We start from the raw sequence: 15,178 nt of genomic DNA, 5'->3' as shown, positions 1-15,178 counted from the left end.
TTGACTTTTAAAATACACAATACGGACTTTAGCATTATATGTATCAAAGGTTTAATGGTGAGCTGATGGAAATCTCCCAACATAGATAGAGGCTCAGCTCTTTGATCTGTGGTCTGATGTGAGGACTCTGCTTCTCTAATATTAACTGCACATATTAACAGTCCAGGTCAATAATAAACCTGGTCACAGCTCATGTGTACAGAGCTATGTTTATGTGTGTGTGTGCATGTGCTGCTGGTACTTTTCCATTCAGCTGATAGGAGGATCCATGCTGTTAAGTACATTTCCAGTTCCTGCTATCACAACTGCCACAGATAGCATGAGTTTTACAGTGTTAGAATAGATATATCACCACTGTTGCAACACCAGTCACTTGATTTTATTGGCATTGTCTATTTTGGAGGCGTTCAAAAGTTTGATTGATTTGATTGGATGTAACATTCTGATTTTAAAAAGAAAACCAAATATACATTTGTATTTATCTCTTTTAACACAGTTCCTTAAAAAGATCATTAATCATTTCATGCAGTAATGAACTTCTTTTCTACATTAAGAGAGGCATTTTTAGGAACATTTTGGAAGTATTTTACAATCATCAAATTATCTTTTAATCTAATTTTCAACAAAGAAATTTTTTACAAAAGAAACATAATAGTGAGTCAATAATAGGTCATCTGCTGGTGTCCATATCCAGTCCAGGTTTCGGTGTTTAGTGCCCCACAGCATGTTTCTGTTATGTTGTTTTTTGTTAGAACTCCATTATTGCTAGCTATCCAGGAGCTGACATCATTAGCAACACTCAGAGGAAACTCATTGTAATGGACAAAAATGTGACAAAATAAGTGTTTGTTATTTAATAAGGAATGAAAATCATGTGCTTAGTCTACAGTCACCAGATCTTAGCTGAACTTTTATATAAAAATCCTATGAAGCCAATTCCTTTAGTAAATGTATTGTACAGACCCTAATGCAGAATGAGGTAGAGTTGTTGATCATGTGACTGACCATTTGACTATCTGTAACCCAGGTAAGGGTTATGAGGTGTATGCTGCTTACCTGTCTGAGAAATAAATTCTTCAAATATTACCTTTAATTGTTGCATATTACATCCAAGTATTAAAGGCTACAGCCAAATACTCAAGAATTCAAAACATGTCAGGGGTTTTAAGTCTTTTGGAAAAAGTAGTTTACTATGTGAGGAGCCACTGTTCTCTCTCATACAACAATAATCCCATTGTTTTGTTAAAAAGCCTTTATTGAAACTACAAACACAACAAAAAAAACATGACCAAAAAAAGGAAATGTATACATTCATATATATTTGATATATTTAGCGATTCATACTGCATCCAACTGAGGCAGGACTGTGTTTTTCCAATCACAATGGTTAAGGTTCTGTATGGAGAACAAAGCACTGCAGCCTATTTGTGAGACATCATCTATCAGCGGAGGAGTATGAGAGCCTGACCATTCACAGACTATCACACAGGGAAACCTTTGGCATTAGCACTGACTGTCAGAGAACTTATTGCAGCTGCTCTGCACTCACCTGCCTACACAGACACAAACAGAACACTCAGAGCTTGTTTTCCCTTCTTCTTATCTCCTCTCACCAACATACAAACTGAAAATGACAATCAAGAAACTGAAGATTTCTTAAGAGTCACTGTGGATTATCATGTGCAGATTTCTATCTCAAATACAGTGAACATGAAGGTCTTTGACACCAGATGACAGAGGCTGGCAGTCACTTGGTCTCATTTGTTTATCAGAGGAAAAATGTTACTTTCGAGGTTGCTGGCTTTGCTCGCAGTCATTTCAACACAGAGCAAAGTGTGACAGGGCACAGGAGCATTCAATGCTACAGTCTTAGTCAGACCTGCACAGAGAAATGGAATATCTTTCTGAGCTTTAGCAGTAAGACAGCTGTAGTTATTTGTAGACATTTTCACATTTAAAAGGAGAACAAAATGAAATACAAATACAAAAATACAAATGTTCATCAGAACGTGACCAAAAAAAAAAGCTAGACTTTGATATGTTTACAGACATGATACAGTTTTGTATGTACATACATATCACATGGAATTGTGTATACAGGTTTTTTTTACAGGTTTAAATATAGATAGCAGTGAAGCAGCAGATGGGCTTTGCTTTAGTGTGAGATCATTGACAACGTTCATCTCAAGGCTTTATAGGGAACACATGCGCGCGCACACACACACACACACACACACACACACACACACACACACACACACACACACACACACACACACACACACACACACACACACACACACACACACACACACACACACACACACACACACACACACACACACACACACACACACTGTTGCCATTATGTTGCCAGTCAGACATGTTTTGGGTGCACTGTTGCTGCATCATGTCAGGGCTTGAATAATGTAAGCTGCAGTGGATATTAGGAGCGATTTCTAGGCTGAACGTCAAGCTAGTTTGTGGAGTCTGATTGTATAAAAACTATATGATGCTGACATTGAGCTGAATGATAGCTACGTTACACACTGTACTTGAACTGCTGATAAATCTGGCAAGTGTTTTTATATTGGAAATAACATCTGCTGCTAAGCCACATTAAAAAAGTCCAGGACATTTGATTGTGCTGTAAATACTGTTTAAGAAAAAAATATTCACAATGTGTGAGAACACTGGCTGCTTGGATTGTTAAGATCAGAATTAAAGAAAAGTAAGTCCACAGTATCAGTAGTCCAAAGATCTTAGTGTTGGCCTTCAAAAACCCTGCATCCTTTAAACCCTTACGTCCCATGCGTCTCTTCCCTTTAGCTCACACACTTACAAACTGAAAATCTGACAGTAACAGCAAGCACAACCGCAAAGCTTCTTATATTAAGTGCAAAAGCCATTTCAAGTCAGAGGAAAAGAAGAAGAAGAGGAGGAGTTTAGTGAACTTGGTGAAGAGCTGGAGCAGAACACTTTCAGGTACCACACTGATGTGGTGAAGGGGCAGGAGGCCCCAGAAATAACTTGACCTTACAGGTATGGATTGTGTGCTGGCCTCAGCAAACTCCTTTACTAAAGCACTAACAAAAAATAAATATGTACAAAACAACACAACATCCTGCTGTGTGAGGATGTGGTTGGGGGGGGGATAGGAACGTGGCTCTGGGGCATCAGTAAAATTAACCTCTTGTCCTCATGTCCAGATTGGTTTCGTTTGTCCTTTCAACAGAGTTCTCTAAAAAAATGTTTGTGAGGGATTCATTGGTTTTCCAGCAGCATGCTGCAGCAGGGGCAGTGGGGGCTGGGTGGATGGGGGATTAGATGACTTTATAGGTTAGGTAGTCGCGGAGTGGCGTGGGAATGGCCAGAGTCTCCACCTGCTCTGTGGTCATCACCCGGCGGAGAGCCATCCTGCTCATGTGCTGCAGACTGGCAATGCTACGAGGACTTTCCCAGAAGTGCACACCACCATCACGAGTCCTGCAAAACACATGCAGCTCTTTAAGAATGATGACACAACAAACTGTAGTAGAAATATGAGCTACACACAACACTGTACATTACATACTCACACAAGTGAGGTCAGTGGAAAATTTGAAAAAGGGTTAAGAATGCATGTGTGACAAGCAAACAGGTTTCCTTGAAGGTTATAATGCAGGTGACAGTAATATATGACAGAAGTTTTTTAATGTGTGTGTCTGAGAATGTACTAATGTCTTACCCAGCAGCAAGGACACTTCCTTCAGAGGAGAAGGCACAGCAGAGGCCATTAGAGAGAGAGGCGATGGCCTGAGGAGCTCTTTCCTCGATGCTCCAGAAACGAACCAGCCTGAACAGAGACACAAACACAAGGACACTGCTGTCAGGAATCAGGCTGCATGGAACACAGTGGACTACCTTTCTATTGTTACTGTTAAATGCACAAAAAGCAGCACAACTGCAGTTTACATCCATTACAAAATGTAAGAAAGTCATTTGTCTCAATTTCTATGAACTTCTGAAAACTCAGATGGCAAACACTGGCTGATGATGTCATCAGGGTTTAAATGAGAGTATAAATGATACCAGTATGTCTGCTGTAATAACTCAGTAAGTTTAGAGGACATGACATTTTTCATGCTTGCGTTGTCCCATATGTGTGCTTGTGGATTCCTACAAGGCACTTAAAGTCAGAATATGATGTTGACCCCTTTTACTTAACCTTCAAAAAAAGGGGGCACCAGAATATAAATGCATTTCATGGCATTCTGGCCAGTAGTTGTCAATATATCTTTTTCTATAGGCAGCAAAAAGTCGCTAATACTTTCTATTATCTGTTGATTAGTTATATTTTCTATTTTTACAGTACTGACAATCACATGAACTTACAGTGCTGAACCAAACCTAGTGAAAGCAGTGTTTTCCATGTGCAGCCTCTAGTAGGAGTGCTGCATTGACATGCTTTTTTCCCCTCCAGCCACCATTTTGTGGAGCTTCTTTTTCCAACATGTTTTCTACCAACAGCTCAGCTCTCAGCCAGCGCTCACAGTGATTAACAGCTACCTTGTGATAGTCATGGGACCCATCCAAACAAACCAGTATACAGTAGCTCTGTGCTCTCAAGTCCCATTAAAACTCATGACTGGTTGTGAGACTGAAAAACAAACTGCAGCAAACAGTGAAGCTTTTCTGCTGCACTCTAGTGTTTACATATTAGCCGTGTGAACTGCTACATGACACACACTGCTTCAGTGAGCAAACATCACACACAGCTCAACACGTGTTTTTGGAGGCTCACACTGAAGTTACTGACTGTTTATAATTTGGACTTCTGAATTCTGAAGGTCAGTATTTCAACACTGTATCTATATTCATGTAACAGATTCTATTTTCCAACAACAACACTGTCTGTGGTTCCTCTAAAAATGTTGTCGAGAAAGAAAAGCTGCTGACCAAACATTCATTGAGTCACGAGACGTTTATGCTCCACTAACCACAGAGGATACAGGGAAAGTAATGAAAGAAAAACAGAGACTACAGGATACAAAGACATTAAGAAATGTTAAACATTAGTGGTCTTACCTGTCATCAGTAATGCTGGCAATGTGGCGGCCATCAGGGCAGAAGCTCACAGAGCGAACCCAGCGGTCATTTGCCCCTCCAGCAAAAATGGGTGATGGAGGAGGGAAGAGATGGCTGGAGGAAGAATAGAGTGACAGTTTAATAACAGCATCAGAAGAAAGCAGCTCAAACCATTCAACTTTAAATCTACTTTAAATTGAAGTGGACAGTTGGAGGTAGGGCTGCTCGATTATGGATAAAATCATAATCATGATTATTTGGGTCAAAGTTGAAATCACGATTATTAAAACGATTTTTTTCTAAACTTTAGAAACATGCTGCATTTCTTGTCCATTCGACTTAATTAATTTTCTCTCCAAGCAGCAGCCTTTTATCTGCCGCTTAACGCAACACACAGCAGAAAATGTGCAGAGATATTAGTGCTGACCGAGCGGGTTAAGATGACGATAGTTCACACAACATCCTGGTTTTAATAATTAGTCAGTAAACTCAGCCTTGTCTGACGCAGGCTGGAAACTGTGCACTTTTATTGACAGCTAAAAACATTTCGCTGTGTGTTTCAGCTTCTGTCAAACTAATGGAGCTGTGGCGGCTTCCTGTCTAAGCTTTCAAAATAAAACCTTTGTTATTGTGCGCTTCTCAATATTATTAACAAACAAAGTTGGGGCTTGTAAAATTACGGGAGATTCCCGGGAGAAAAGACAAAACGGGAGGGCGGCGGGACATAGGTCTAAAATACGTGAGAAACCCGGGAAAAACGGGAGTGTTGGCAGCTATGGTGTACAGTGCATGCTGGGACGGACGGAAATACGCATGCTTTTTGCAGGAAAATGACAAAAAATAGTCGGTCCCGACAAAAAATAGATCGTTTGGACCCAAAATCGTAATCACGATCAAATTTCAATTAATTGAGCAGCCTTAGTTGGAGGGTTACTTGATGTAGCTGTTACTGGGCCTACAGCCCCAGGTCCACTGATTCCTAATGAGGGCCGTTCATAAATATATAGTATCATCGTTTCTGACATTATCTAAAACATTGTACTTTAGAAAGTGTTAGTGCATTTGTTGTGGACTATTTTCAGTTGCATCCACTGCAACAATGTGGCTCATTGATGAGTTTAACAATGGAGTTCCTTGGCACAAAAGAAAACAAGTTTATTAAGTCTAAAGCACTGAAGTCTCCACTATATGTTTATTTTCCTTTAACAGTGGTGCTGTTGAGTTATCCAGGTCTTACCCCAGCTCCAGCAGAATGGTGCCCTTGTGGTGGTCCCACACGATGACGCGTGTGTCATAAGAGGCGGTGGCCAACATCGCCCCATCTGGTGAAAACTCACAAGACACCACATCATTATGGTGTCCCTCCAGCTTCCTCATCAACGTGTACTTATCCATGTTCCATAGGAACACCTGCAACGTGAAGAGAGGACTGTTATAGTCTATGGAATGATTAGGAGAGAATATAGATATATATTATCTTACTGCTATCATTACTATATGCACATCAATTATTTAGAAATTAAGCAGGAATTAATCAGAATTATGCTCATGTTATGCTCAGTGTCATTGTAAAGCTTTGTAACTTTAAACCAGACCAAACAAACAGTAGAGCACATGCTACACAAGCAGCAAGGCTAAAAGTCAAATGCAACACTTCAAATATTTTCACTGACTACAACATTATAACTAACATTAAAATATCTCTGTTGTGTATTTAACTACAATATCATTGAAATGTATACTCTCATTATATCATTATATATACACTAAATTAATACTTCTATTATTTTAACAAAAAAAGTCTACACAAAAAAAGAGAAAATAAAACAAGTAGTAACTTAAGGTAACATAATGTTACTCCTCTGGTTTCCCCTTTCAGAGTTTTAGTTCACTGTGTTTACAATAGGCTCGCACCTCCGGCAGAAGCCTACGAAGAGAGACAGATACTGCAAGAGAAAAGAATATTTTATGGCCAAAGGGTTCATACCTTTGGCAAGTATACATATGCATACACACACACACACACACACACACTGTATACACACTCTCACACACACAATCTGGTAGAAAAGTAATCATCTGTTGAAGACTTTTTTCTTTTAACAGTCATCTATAGTCAGTATTTTCAGTATTAGTATCTTTGCTCCAGAGCAACACATGATGAGAGAACTGCTAATATATCACTTGTGAAACTCTGAATCACTTTAGTGTTAGAAGTGCTGCTAACACTGCTTGTGAGCAAACAAATGCAGTTAATGGTCTACATTCAATCATAACAGTAACATGCAGACTAATGGTTTAGTTTATTCTTCCCTTTAGGTTCCCATTTCAGTTAAAAACAGGAATTATGCACTTTGTCGCTCATGTCTAATTTTCAGCACAGGAATGCTGATTTAGGAATGCAGCTGAAATAAACAGTGTTATTTATTGCTGTTCCACTGTTGCTGCCAAAAGCAGAGATGCTCAAATGCTCTTTAGAAAAGAAGAAAAAGCCACAGAAGAACTGCAGATGGAAAAAACAGTAAATAATTGGCCAATCTGTGAACCACTGGGGATTTTGCTCAGTTTTTTTCTCAATAATTTTGTCATTATTTTTGTTTTGAGGCAACAGCTGACATTTATATACAGGGTCTGAAATTAACACCCGTCAAGTGCCAAATGTGGGTACATTTTCTGTTTTGGGCGTAGATCTCTGAAGGCTTTCTGCCACACTGGCAGATAAATGTTTGTTGTTGATTATGTTGGAACAGAGGACATTCCTGTTTTTGTCCATATACAGTGTTGCCAGTCTGCTGCTAGCTGCTGTTAATTAAATATCACATGGTGACAGTGTATTCAACATAATACTCTATTACCTCAATGAAATGTACTGAAACTAATGTAAATGTGACTGTTTATAGCTACAAGTGCACTGCAGAGGCACAAAGCACTTCTTCTAGAATTAATGTGAAAGCTGCATGATCATTCTATTAGAAACAGGTTTGGTGAAAAGCACTGGCAGCTGTTAACACTGAATGTGGGGGACGTGGCTGAAATGTTTCACTAGTAGCATTACAATGTTACATTTAGCTACATGGGACACATTTAACTGACAGTAACAGAAATCCTAACCAAGTAACAAAAGAGAAGCTAGCATGTGCAGATGGTAGACAGTGCTATTTAAAGATAAGGGTGGGGTGGGGTGCAGAGGTGGATTTGGGAGAGAGATAGAGGGTGAAGGGGTGGGGGGACAGAAGGAGTACTTAACCACCAGTTTAATGATAGTTTCAAACTGAAATGAATAAAATTAATAGAGGAACTGCGACAGCAGAGGTAGACAGACACGGAGCAGCACCTACGTACAGATTGACCTTGCGGGTCAGGTGCCAGGCTGCCCCTGGCCAGGCCTTTGGGCACTGTGCATCCCCGGTTTACACCGGCTGCTCAAAATGTCAGCGCGGCGCTCCCTTCAAAACCAATCACACACTGAGCTCTGCCACCACCTGTGACAGGAAGAGCAAGACACACACTGTAGGGACACACACAGCCTGGCAAAGCTACCACCATGTCTACCAATGACCACCATGTTCAGTCTGATCTAGAGCTGCAACATTTATAGATAAAGTGAACTTATGGTGGCCAGTCTATGGAATCAATATTCAGAAACATGTCTGCACAAACAAGAGAAGTCATTTTTCTTATCAGTCATTTGATAATACGTGAGATTTACATCAATATTGTACTTTAAGTCATTTCAATTGTGTTTTCAGGACGTCCTTGCTGTAATGAGTTTAACTTTTCTTTGGTTACTTCATCTATAAAACAATAGTGAACACAGTTGTCTGCTCTGCATGCAAACTACTGAACACCAAAAGCCTTTTTTTTCTCCAACTACAAACAACCCCAAACAGTATCTAAATGCAAGAAGGTTAAGTTTTCATGACACCGAGCGTTTGTTTTAAAGTGGAATTGGGAGGGCAGGGCTGATGGGGAGTGTTTTCATTTGTAGGTTCATTGAGCATAACTGATCACAAGCAATAGCACACAGAGTAGCTAGCAAACACATCAACATGAGAAAAGAGGAACGTGTGTACGTACTGCTTTGCCAGCACCCACTGAGCAAAGGATGGAGGAGTCGGGGGAGAAGGCGCTACAGTACACCCAGTTCTGATGCCCCCGCAAGACCTTCACCATGTTACCTGAAAGACAAACAACATTGTCTGTGAGTTACTCTGCTGTCACTAACTGCTGCTTTATCATGGATTCATTACACACAATATCACAAGAACATGTTAAACTATAAACTGATCAACTGTAAATGAATAAGCAGCACTGAGTACAGCAGATCATGTCTTCTGTTTCTGCATATTATGTCCACAAATACACCAGGCTTTAGCTGGCCCACTGTATGCACTCTTTCTTCTCAATACTGGTGTGGGCTGGCTACAGTCAACAGAACGCTCTAAGTTCAAGAAACAAAAGGTCACTGAGTTCTGCCTTCACCTCATTACAATAAAAGGTGCAAACAAACAAAGAATCTTGGCAGGTCTACATACCGTCATCTTTGAGATCCCACACACGGAGGGTCTTATCTCTGGATGCAGAGACCAGCATGAGGCTGCCATCAGGAGCAAAGGTCAAGTCTCGCACTACATCAGTATGATCCATCAGGTTCAGCAAAAGTTTTCCTGCAAAAAACAAAATCAGCAAGTCATACATGATGAATGAACCACTCAACAGACAGTGAAAGAACCTCCTGAGAATGTGTAGAACATGATACATGATGTTAACAGGCTCATCAGAACTAGAACAGACAACTACAAGAAAGAAAAAACACGACTAAGTGAGTACAGCCTGGCATGAAAAGGTGCACTGCTTCTCTTTATCACTGAATATAAAGAAACATTCCCTCAGAGCATTAGCACTGATAGTATCATGACTGTGGATATATCAGTGTACAGTACAGGTACTTCTAGGATCTATTCTAAACACATGGCCTGCAGTTTGCTGCCTAATGATAACCTACACTAAAGCTTGGCTTTCCTTCAAAGCTAAGCCTGACTCAGTTAAATTTAAATGCCTATCAGCCTTTCTCATACATAGGCTCTATTCAGGCGGTGCTCCCAGGTAGATAAAATCCAAATTATTTTTTTCCCCAATCAAGACGCACAAAGGTTGTTTCATAATGCACAGAGCAGCAGCACAGCTGGGATAAGGCTGGGTGATTTAACTATCTTCATACTGGATAGCAGTCACATGTATGTTGATAACGATGATAAACTTTGGACATTTTTTACTCAATGTGGATAGATTTAAGAGCCTATTACACAGCAGAAATAAATGGACTGTACTTATACAGTGCCTTTCTAGTCTTTTCGACCACTCAAAGCGCTTTACACTACAACTCATTCACCCCATTCACACACATTCATACACCGTTGGCACAGCAACGGGAGCAATTAGGGGTTAAGTGTCTTGCCCAAGGACACATCGACATGTAGACTGGAGGAGCCGGGAATCGAACCACCAATCTTCCAATTGGAGGACGACCGCTCCACCTCCTGAGCCACAGCCGCCCCAAACACAAAAACAGTCAGTCTTCAGTTTTTGGCTTTTCCATTTCCTACAGCAGCCGACATGGCTCCACTACTGCTGTCATTAGCAGGCCTATGACGATCTGCTGTACACATCACATATAAAGTAACCGTATCTTGAAAAAGTTGCTCTAACTAACTAAAAGACATGTTTCTCTTGTTATGTTTACATTAGATATATACCCATTATGGGTAAATTATAGCTAGAGCAGATCTTGGTAAAGCAGAAGAGGGAAACTACTTCTAATAGACTGCAGTGTGTCCTCACCAGTGTAAACATCCCAGATCTTGATGCGACCATTGTTGAGGCCTGTTGCCAGTAGCAACTGGTCCTGGCCGAACTTGAACCGGTGCCACTCGATGTTAACACAGCGGCTCTGCTTCTCTGGTACCGAGGAGCCGAAGGCCAAACCCCAGACAATGTCACCGCAGTCGATGGTGTGTTCGCGGGGCTCGTTGGCCACTGGTATTACCTGGCCTCCATCGCTGTTCTGTCGGGACAGGCGCCGCGGGCTTGAGGCATTGGTGCCCTCTCCATCCTGGCCAGTATAGCTAACAGACCAAATACAAGTAGACAAATGGTAAATGATTAGAAAATATAAGTTTTACTAATTTACTAACAAGTTTTTACCCCACCATAAACCGTTATTCTTTTTCTAGATGAAAGTGAGAAAAGACTTTCTGCAGTGCAAGCCTTATTGTCAGTGTTACAGAGGTATGAGGTCAGCTGGGAAGTTTTGTGGTTTTTGCCCCAGCAGAGAAAAAGCAGCCAAACAGTCATGGTGTGCTGTTTGGGAACAATGAGCTTTTGTTCTACAGACAATTTCAAAGTGTGGCTCTGAGGGTCAGAAGACCCTATTGAGAGGGAAAAGAGCCTGTTAAGCCAAAAAGGCAGCTGATAATAGGAGCCACGTGTCCTTGGCAGTGAGGAACATCTCTGTGTGTATATTCTGCTTCCTGTGTTATACAGGCACAGATACTTCAGGCTAATAAATTGATAGAAAAGTTCTACGGACACATTTACCAAACACCACAACATGAGCATGATATCCTGAATTGATTTGATGCAGATTGTAGCTGGCCATTATCTGTCAGAATTGCTTTGAATGTCTTACTTTGTTTGATCAGCCAGATAAAGCTTCTGATTTTACAGCAGAAACATCCAGTGGAAACATTCTCCAGCGGCTTATCTGTTAGCCACCCAAACATTTCCACACTTCATCCTATCTGCTTATATATTAAAATATAAAAGAATGCTTTATCAAAGTGTGGCTAATTCATGGTCAACATGTGACATAATGTTAATGACATCTAGTTCAGGCTTCTGTTTATCTCCAGGAATTTACTGGTTTACATATTTCCAGTGATTTAGCTCTAAGCTGCAGATACACATACTGGAGTCTGACACAGTAAAGTGCAGTTAGTCTGCGTGAGTTTTAAAATTGAATAAAATATAGACAGTAACACTAAAGCCACCACAGGAATGGTTAATATTCAGTTTTGCGGACTGGATTTAGTCAGTGCACATTTAACAGAGAAAGCCAAGAAACTGTCTTTAACACAGCACTGGTCTCTGAGGGCGTACTCACACTAGGCAATCGTACCGTGCCCAAGCACGTTTTCCCCCTAAAATACGGATTATTTGGCTAGTGTGAGTGCAAGTGTACCGTGCTTGAGTACGGTACACTTCCCTGGTACGGTACGGTTGGAAGAGTTGTGCTTAGGCACGGTACACTTGCTCACGCATGCGCACTAGGGATTCATATTTTTACTGAAAATAAGAAGAAAAGAAGCCAATTTTCCAGGGAATTCCGGGAAATCGACGATTTTTAAAAGGCAACACTAGCTGAGCCTTGGTCATTTCAAGCAACATAATGCAACGCGGATACATTATGTATGTATGGGTTCCCAGTCCGACCATTTTTAGTGTATTATTGTATCATTATTAAGGCAAAAGAACTCAATTTATGTCCATCGACATTATAATGAATAGGCTATAGGCTTAATATTAGTTTGCATCCAGCGTGCTGCGTGGACTTCATTACATCTGCTGCACCGCTGCTACCACAATTATGAAATGCTAAGTTGATTGTCTGTGACTGTGACCTTCATATAAGTAAAATTTTAAAAATCATTTAGTTGATTCATATAGTTGAATGCTGTAGTTTAATTTAGGGTTTGATATCTACTATAGTTTTTGGTGGATCAATTATATTTTATAGTTGTGTATGTATATTATTATCTATTGTATGTAGTCTTTAGTTTTAGTTTTTTTTTTATCTAAATCTCTTGTTCTTCCCTTTTACTATTATATAAATCTGTCATGAAATGTAAGTGACCACTGCTGATACTTACAAGTTCTTCAGGCATTTTTGCCAGGGAACGAGCCTGACAATGCGATGCCCCTGAGACCAAGCAAAGTAGGTACCATTGGGTGCAAAGGCTACAGTCCAAGCCTCGCGCCCAGACTTCTGGTCGAAGGGAGCAACGGGCACCAGGAGTTCACCGATGAACTTAGCCTTACCTGGAAAAAACAACACAGTTACTTCAGCTGCATTCATCAACATGATCACTTATTAACATCTTAAAGCTTGTTGCTTATTCACTGTGAGCCACAGGAATTCCAAACATACCAAGCTAACCTCTTCACTCAAACAAACAAACAATAATTTATGAGTGGGCTTGTCAGTGATGCAGACATCTGATTGGCCGTTCAAGTCAAACCAGTTGTCCAATAACCGTGGGTGGAATCCTTTCTAAGAAACCTTCAGTTACTATCTTAATAACAACAATGACACTGTGGGGGAGTTGTATGAGTATGTAAACACAACAGTAAGATCTACTCTGAAAAGTAACCCTTGACTTACTATTCCCCTCTATATCATATGGTGTTGGACATCATAGCAGAAGACTTACCACAAACATTGCTGATAGGTTACAACATGCTTTGTTTTTTATATTACAACTGATTAAAGGTAAAGATTCTGGCAAAGACAAAATAACGCATTCCCCTTCTTAAATTCATATGTTAGATAGTTACGTTTTGCTTTACAGTTTGATATTTAGTACATGGCTAACATTACAGATGCAATAAGGAGACACGGTTGCAGTTTATATCAGGGGCGATTCTTGGATCAAACCTTTATGAGAATGTGACATACAATGCAATGCAGGTGTTCAAACCCCCTGCTAAATGACTCATTTCACTGTATAACGTAAATTACAACAAGAAATATTAATACACAGTAGAGTGTTCCACTATATTGTATAATAACCACAGATTTCTACAGAGAGGACCCTGAGATAGTTAATGAACCCTGAGGGAAACACAATATTAATGACAGAACTATCCAAAGTTAATAAAACCATTTGAATTTTTTTAAGAGAAAAAAACAATGATAATGTATTTATTTTTAGGGGTGCTGAGATATCAAATTTAAGGGTACTTGAGCACCCCTAAAAAGGGTCTTAAATCGCCCTCGTTTAAATGCAGTTGATTTCTCCACAGCGCTTGGCCATTAAAGTTGAGTGTGTCTGCACGTCTGTTAGTAACGTCTGTAGCTTGAGAGGCAGGTTATGAATCACTGGCTGCTGCTGCTGCTGGGTGGGGGAGGGGCTGAGCTTTGCATCAGATACTCAGAAGGAAAGCCACTTTAACGTACTAAAGCATTGTACAAGCAGTGTCAAACTGCAACAAATGAACTAACGAAATTAAACATTAATAAACCTGCTGTATTTCATAAAGATAAATGACAAAACGGTTGCAATTTTAGACACATTCCACTTCAGACATGGAATGCGTGAACTTATCTGTAAAGCCCCAGGGCGCTTGACTTCATTCAGAAGTGAAAATAATGTACGGTTAACTAAAATATAATAATAAAAAACATACGAGACCATTTTACAAAACAATGAATTTAAATGGTAGCCAAGCTAGTTAGCTGCTTCAACGAGTAAACAATGCTCTCTACAGCCCAACTTTGTATTTATTGTGGAAGAAAATGTAACGTAAAGCTGTTTTAGTGATATTCTTTCTTGCTAATGTGGGTTTATTAAGAATTCCAGACCGTATTAAATGATGTAGCCTATATCTGCGTTATAACGCCACGCTGAGTCCCACCCCTAATAGAAATATGTGAATATACAATTCCACTTACCTATATCATTTTCGTTGACAGAGTCTGGGAAGCTTGCCATCTAAATAAAGACAGAGACCTAAGAGAAAAGCCAAGCACGGACCGCAAAACGAAGATATGTGATGGAAATAAACAATTGGAGCGGATTTAGATGGCGGATTTCACTCTTCCGATGTCTAGAACGCTCTGTTAAATCCCTCCGCCAAGCTTGACGTCCCGGGTGAAAAATACAGTCGTCGTTTAACCTCCGTAAATATCTTTTTTCCCCCTTTGACTTCTTCGACTACGGACTTCTCCTGTTTCAAAGACAATACTCTATAAGATAAAAACAGTTTTACTATGTTTGTTTCTGTCGTCTTCTGCACACAGCGCGGTGTCGTAATGGCTTCTAACTGGCTGGTA

The 15,178-nt window shown here is 40.1% G+C and overlaps 1 protein-coding gene across 1 annotated transcript; it reads right to left on the bottom strand.

Moving 5' to 3' along the window:
• Window positions 1–1,240: 1,240 nt before the first annotated feature.
• On the bottom strand, window positions 1,241–15,178 carry wsb1 (WD repeat and SOCS box containing 1). The gene is made up of 9 exons (XM_062418720.1): window positions 14,798–15,178; window positions 12,996–13,164; window positions 10,909–11,192; window positions 9,603–9,734; window positions 9,145–9,245; window positions 6,305–6,477; window positions 5,068–5,181; window positions 3,728–3,835; window positions 1,241–3,486 (listed from the first exon to the last, which is right to left on the bottom strand). The coding sequence occupies exons 1-9, from the start codon at window positions 14,835–14,837 to the stop codon at window positions 3,324–3,326; spliced, it is 1,284 nt and encodes a 427-aa protein (XP_062274704.1). The 5' UTR covers window positions 14,838–15,178; the 3' UTR covers window positions 1,241–3,323.

This window comes from Scomber scombrus, chromosome 5, assembly GCF_963691925.1.
Source record: "Scomber scombrus chromosome 5, fScoSco1.1, whole genome shotgun sequence".
NCBI classification, from domain to species: domain Eukaryota; kingdom Metazoa; phylum Chordata; class Actinopteri; order Scombriformes; family Scombridae; genus Scomber; species Scomber scombrus.
The sequence above is the reverse complement of the archived record's forward strand: the minus strand, read 5'-3'. Positions and strand labels throughout refer to the sequence as shown.

Bases quoted from the DNA above. Each gene is read 5' to 3' on its own strand.
- wsb1 (XM_062418720.1), bottom strand. From the start codon at position 14,837: ATGGCAAGCTTCCCAGACTCTGTCAACGAAAATGATATAG. The intron at 5,182-6,304 runs GTAAGACCTGGA...TTCTTCCTCCAG, and splicing joins ACCATTCTGCTGGAGCTGGG to CCATCTCTTCCCTCCTCCAT. The intron at 3,836-5,067 runs GTAAGACCACTA...GTCTCTGTTCAG, and splicing joins GCCAGCATTACTGATGACAG to GCTGGTTCGTTTCTGGAGCA.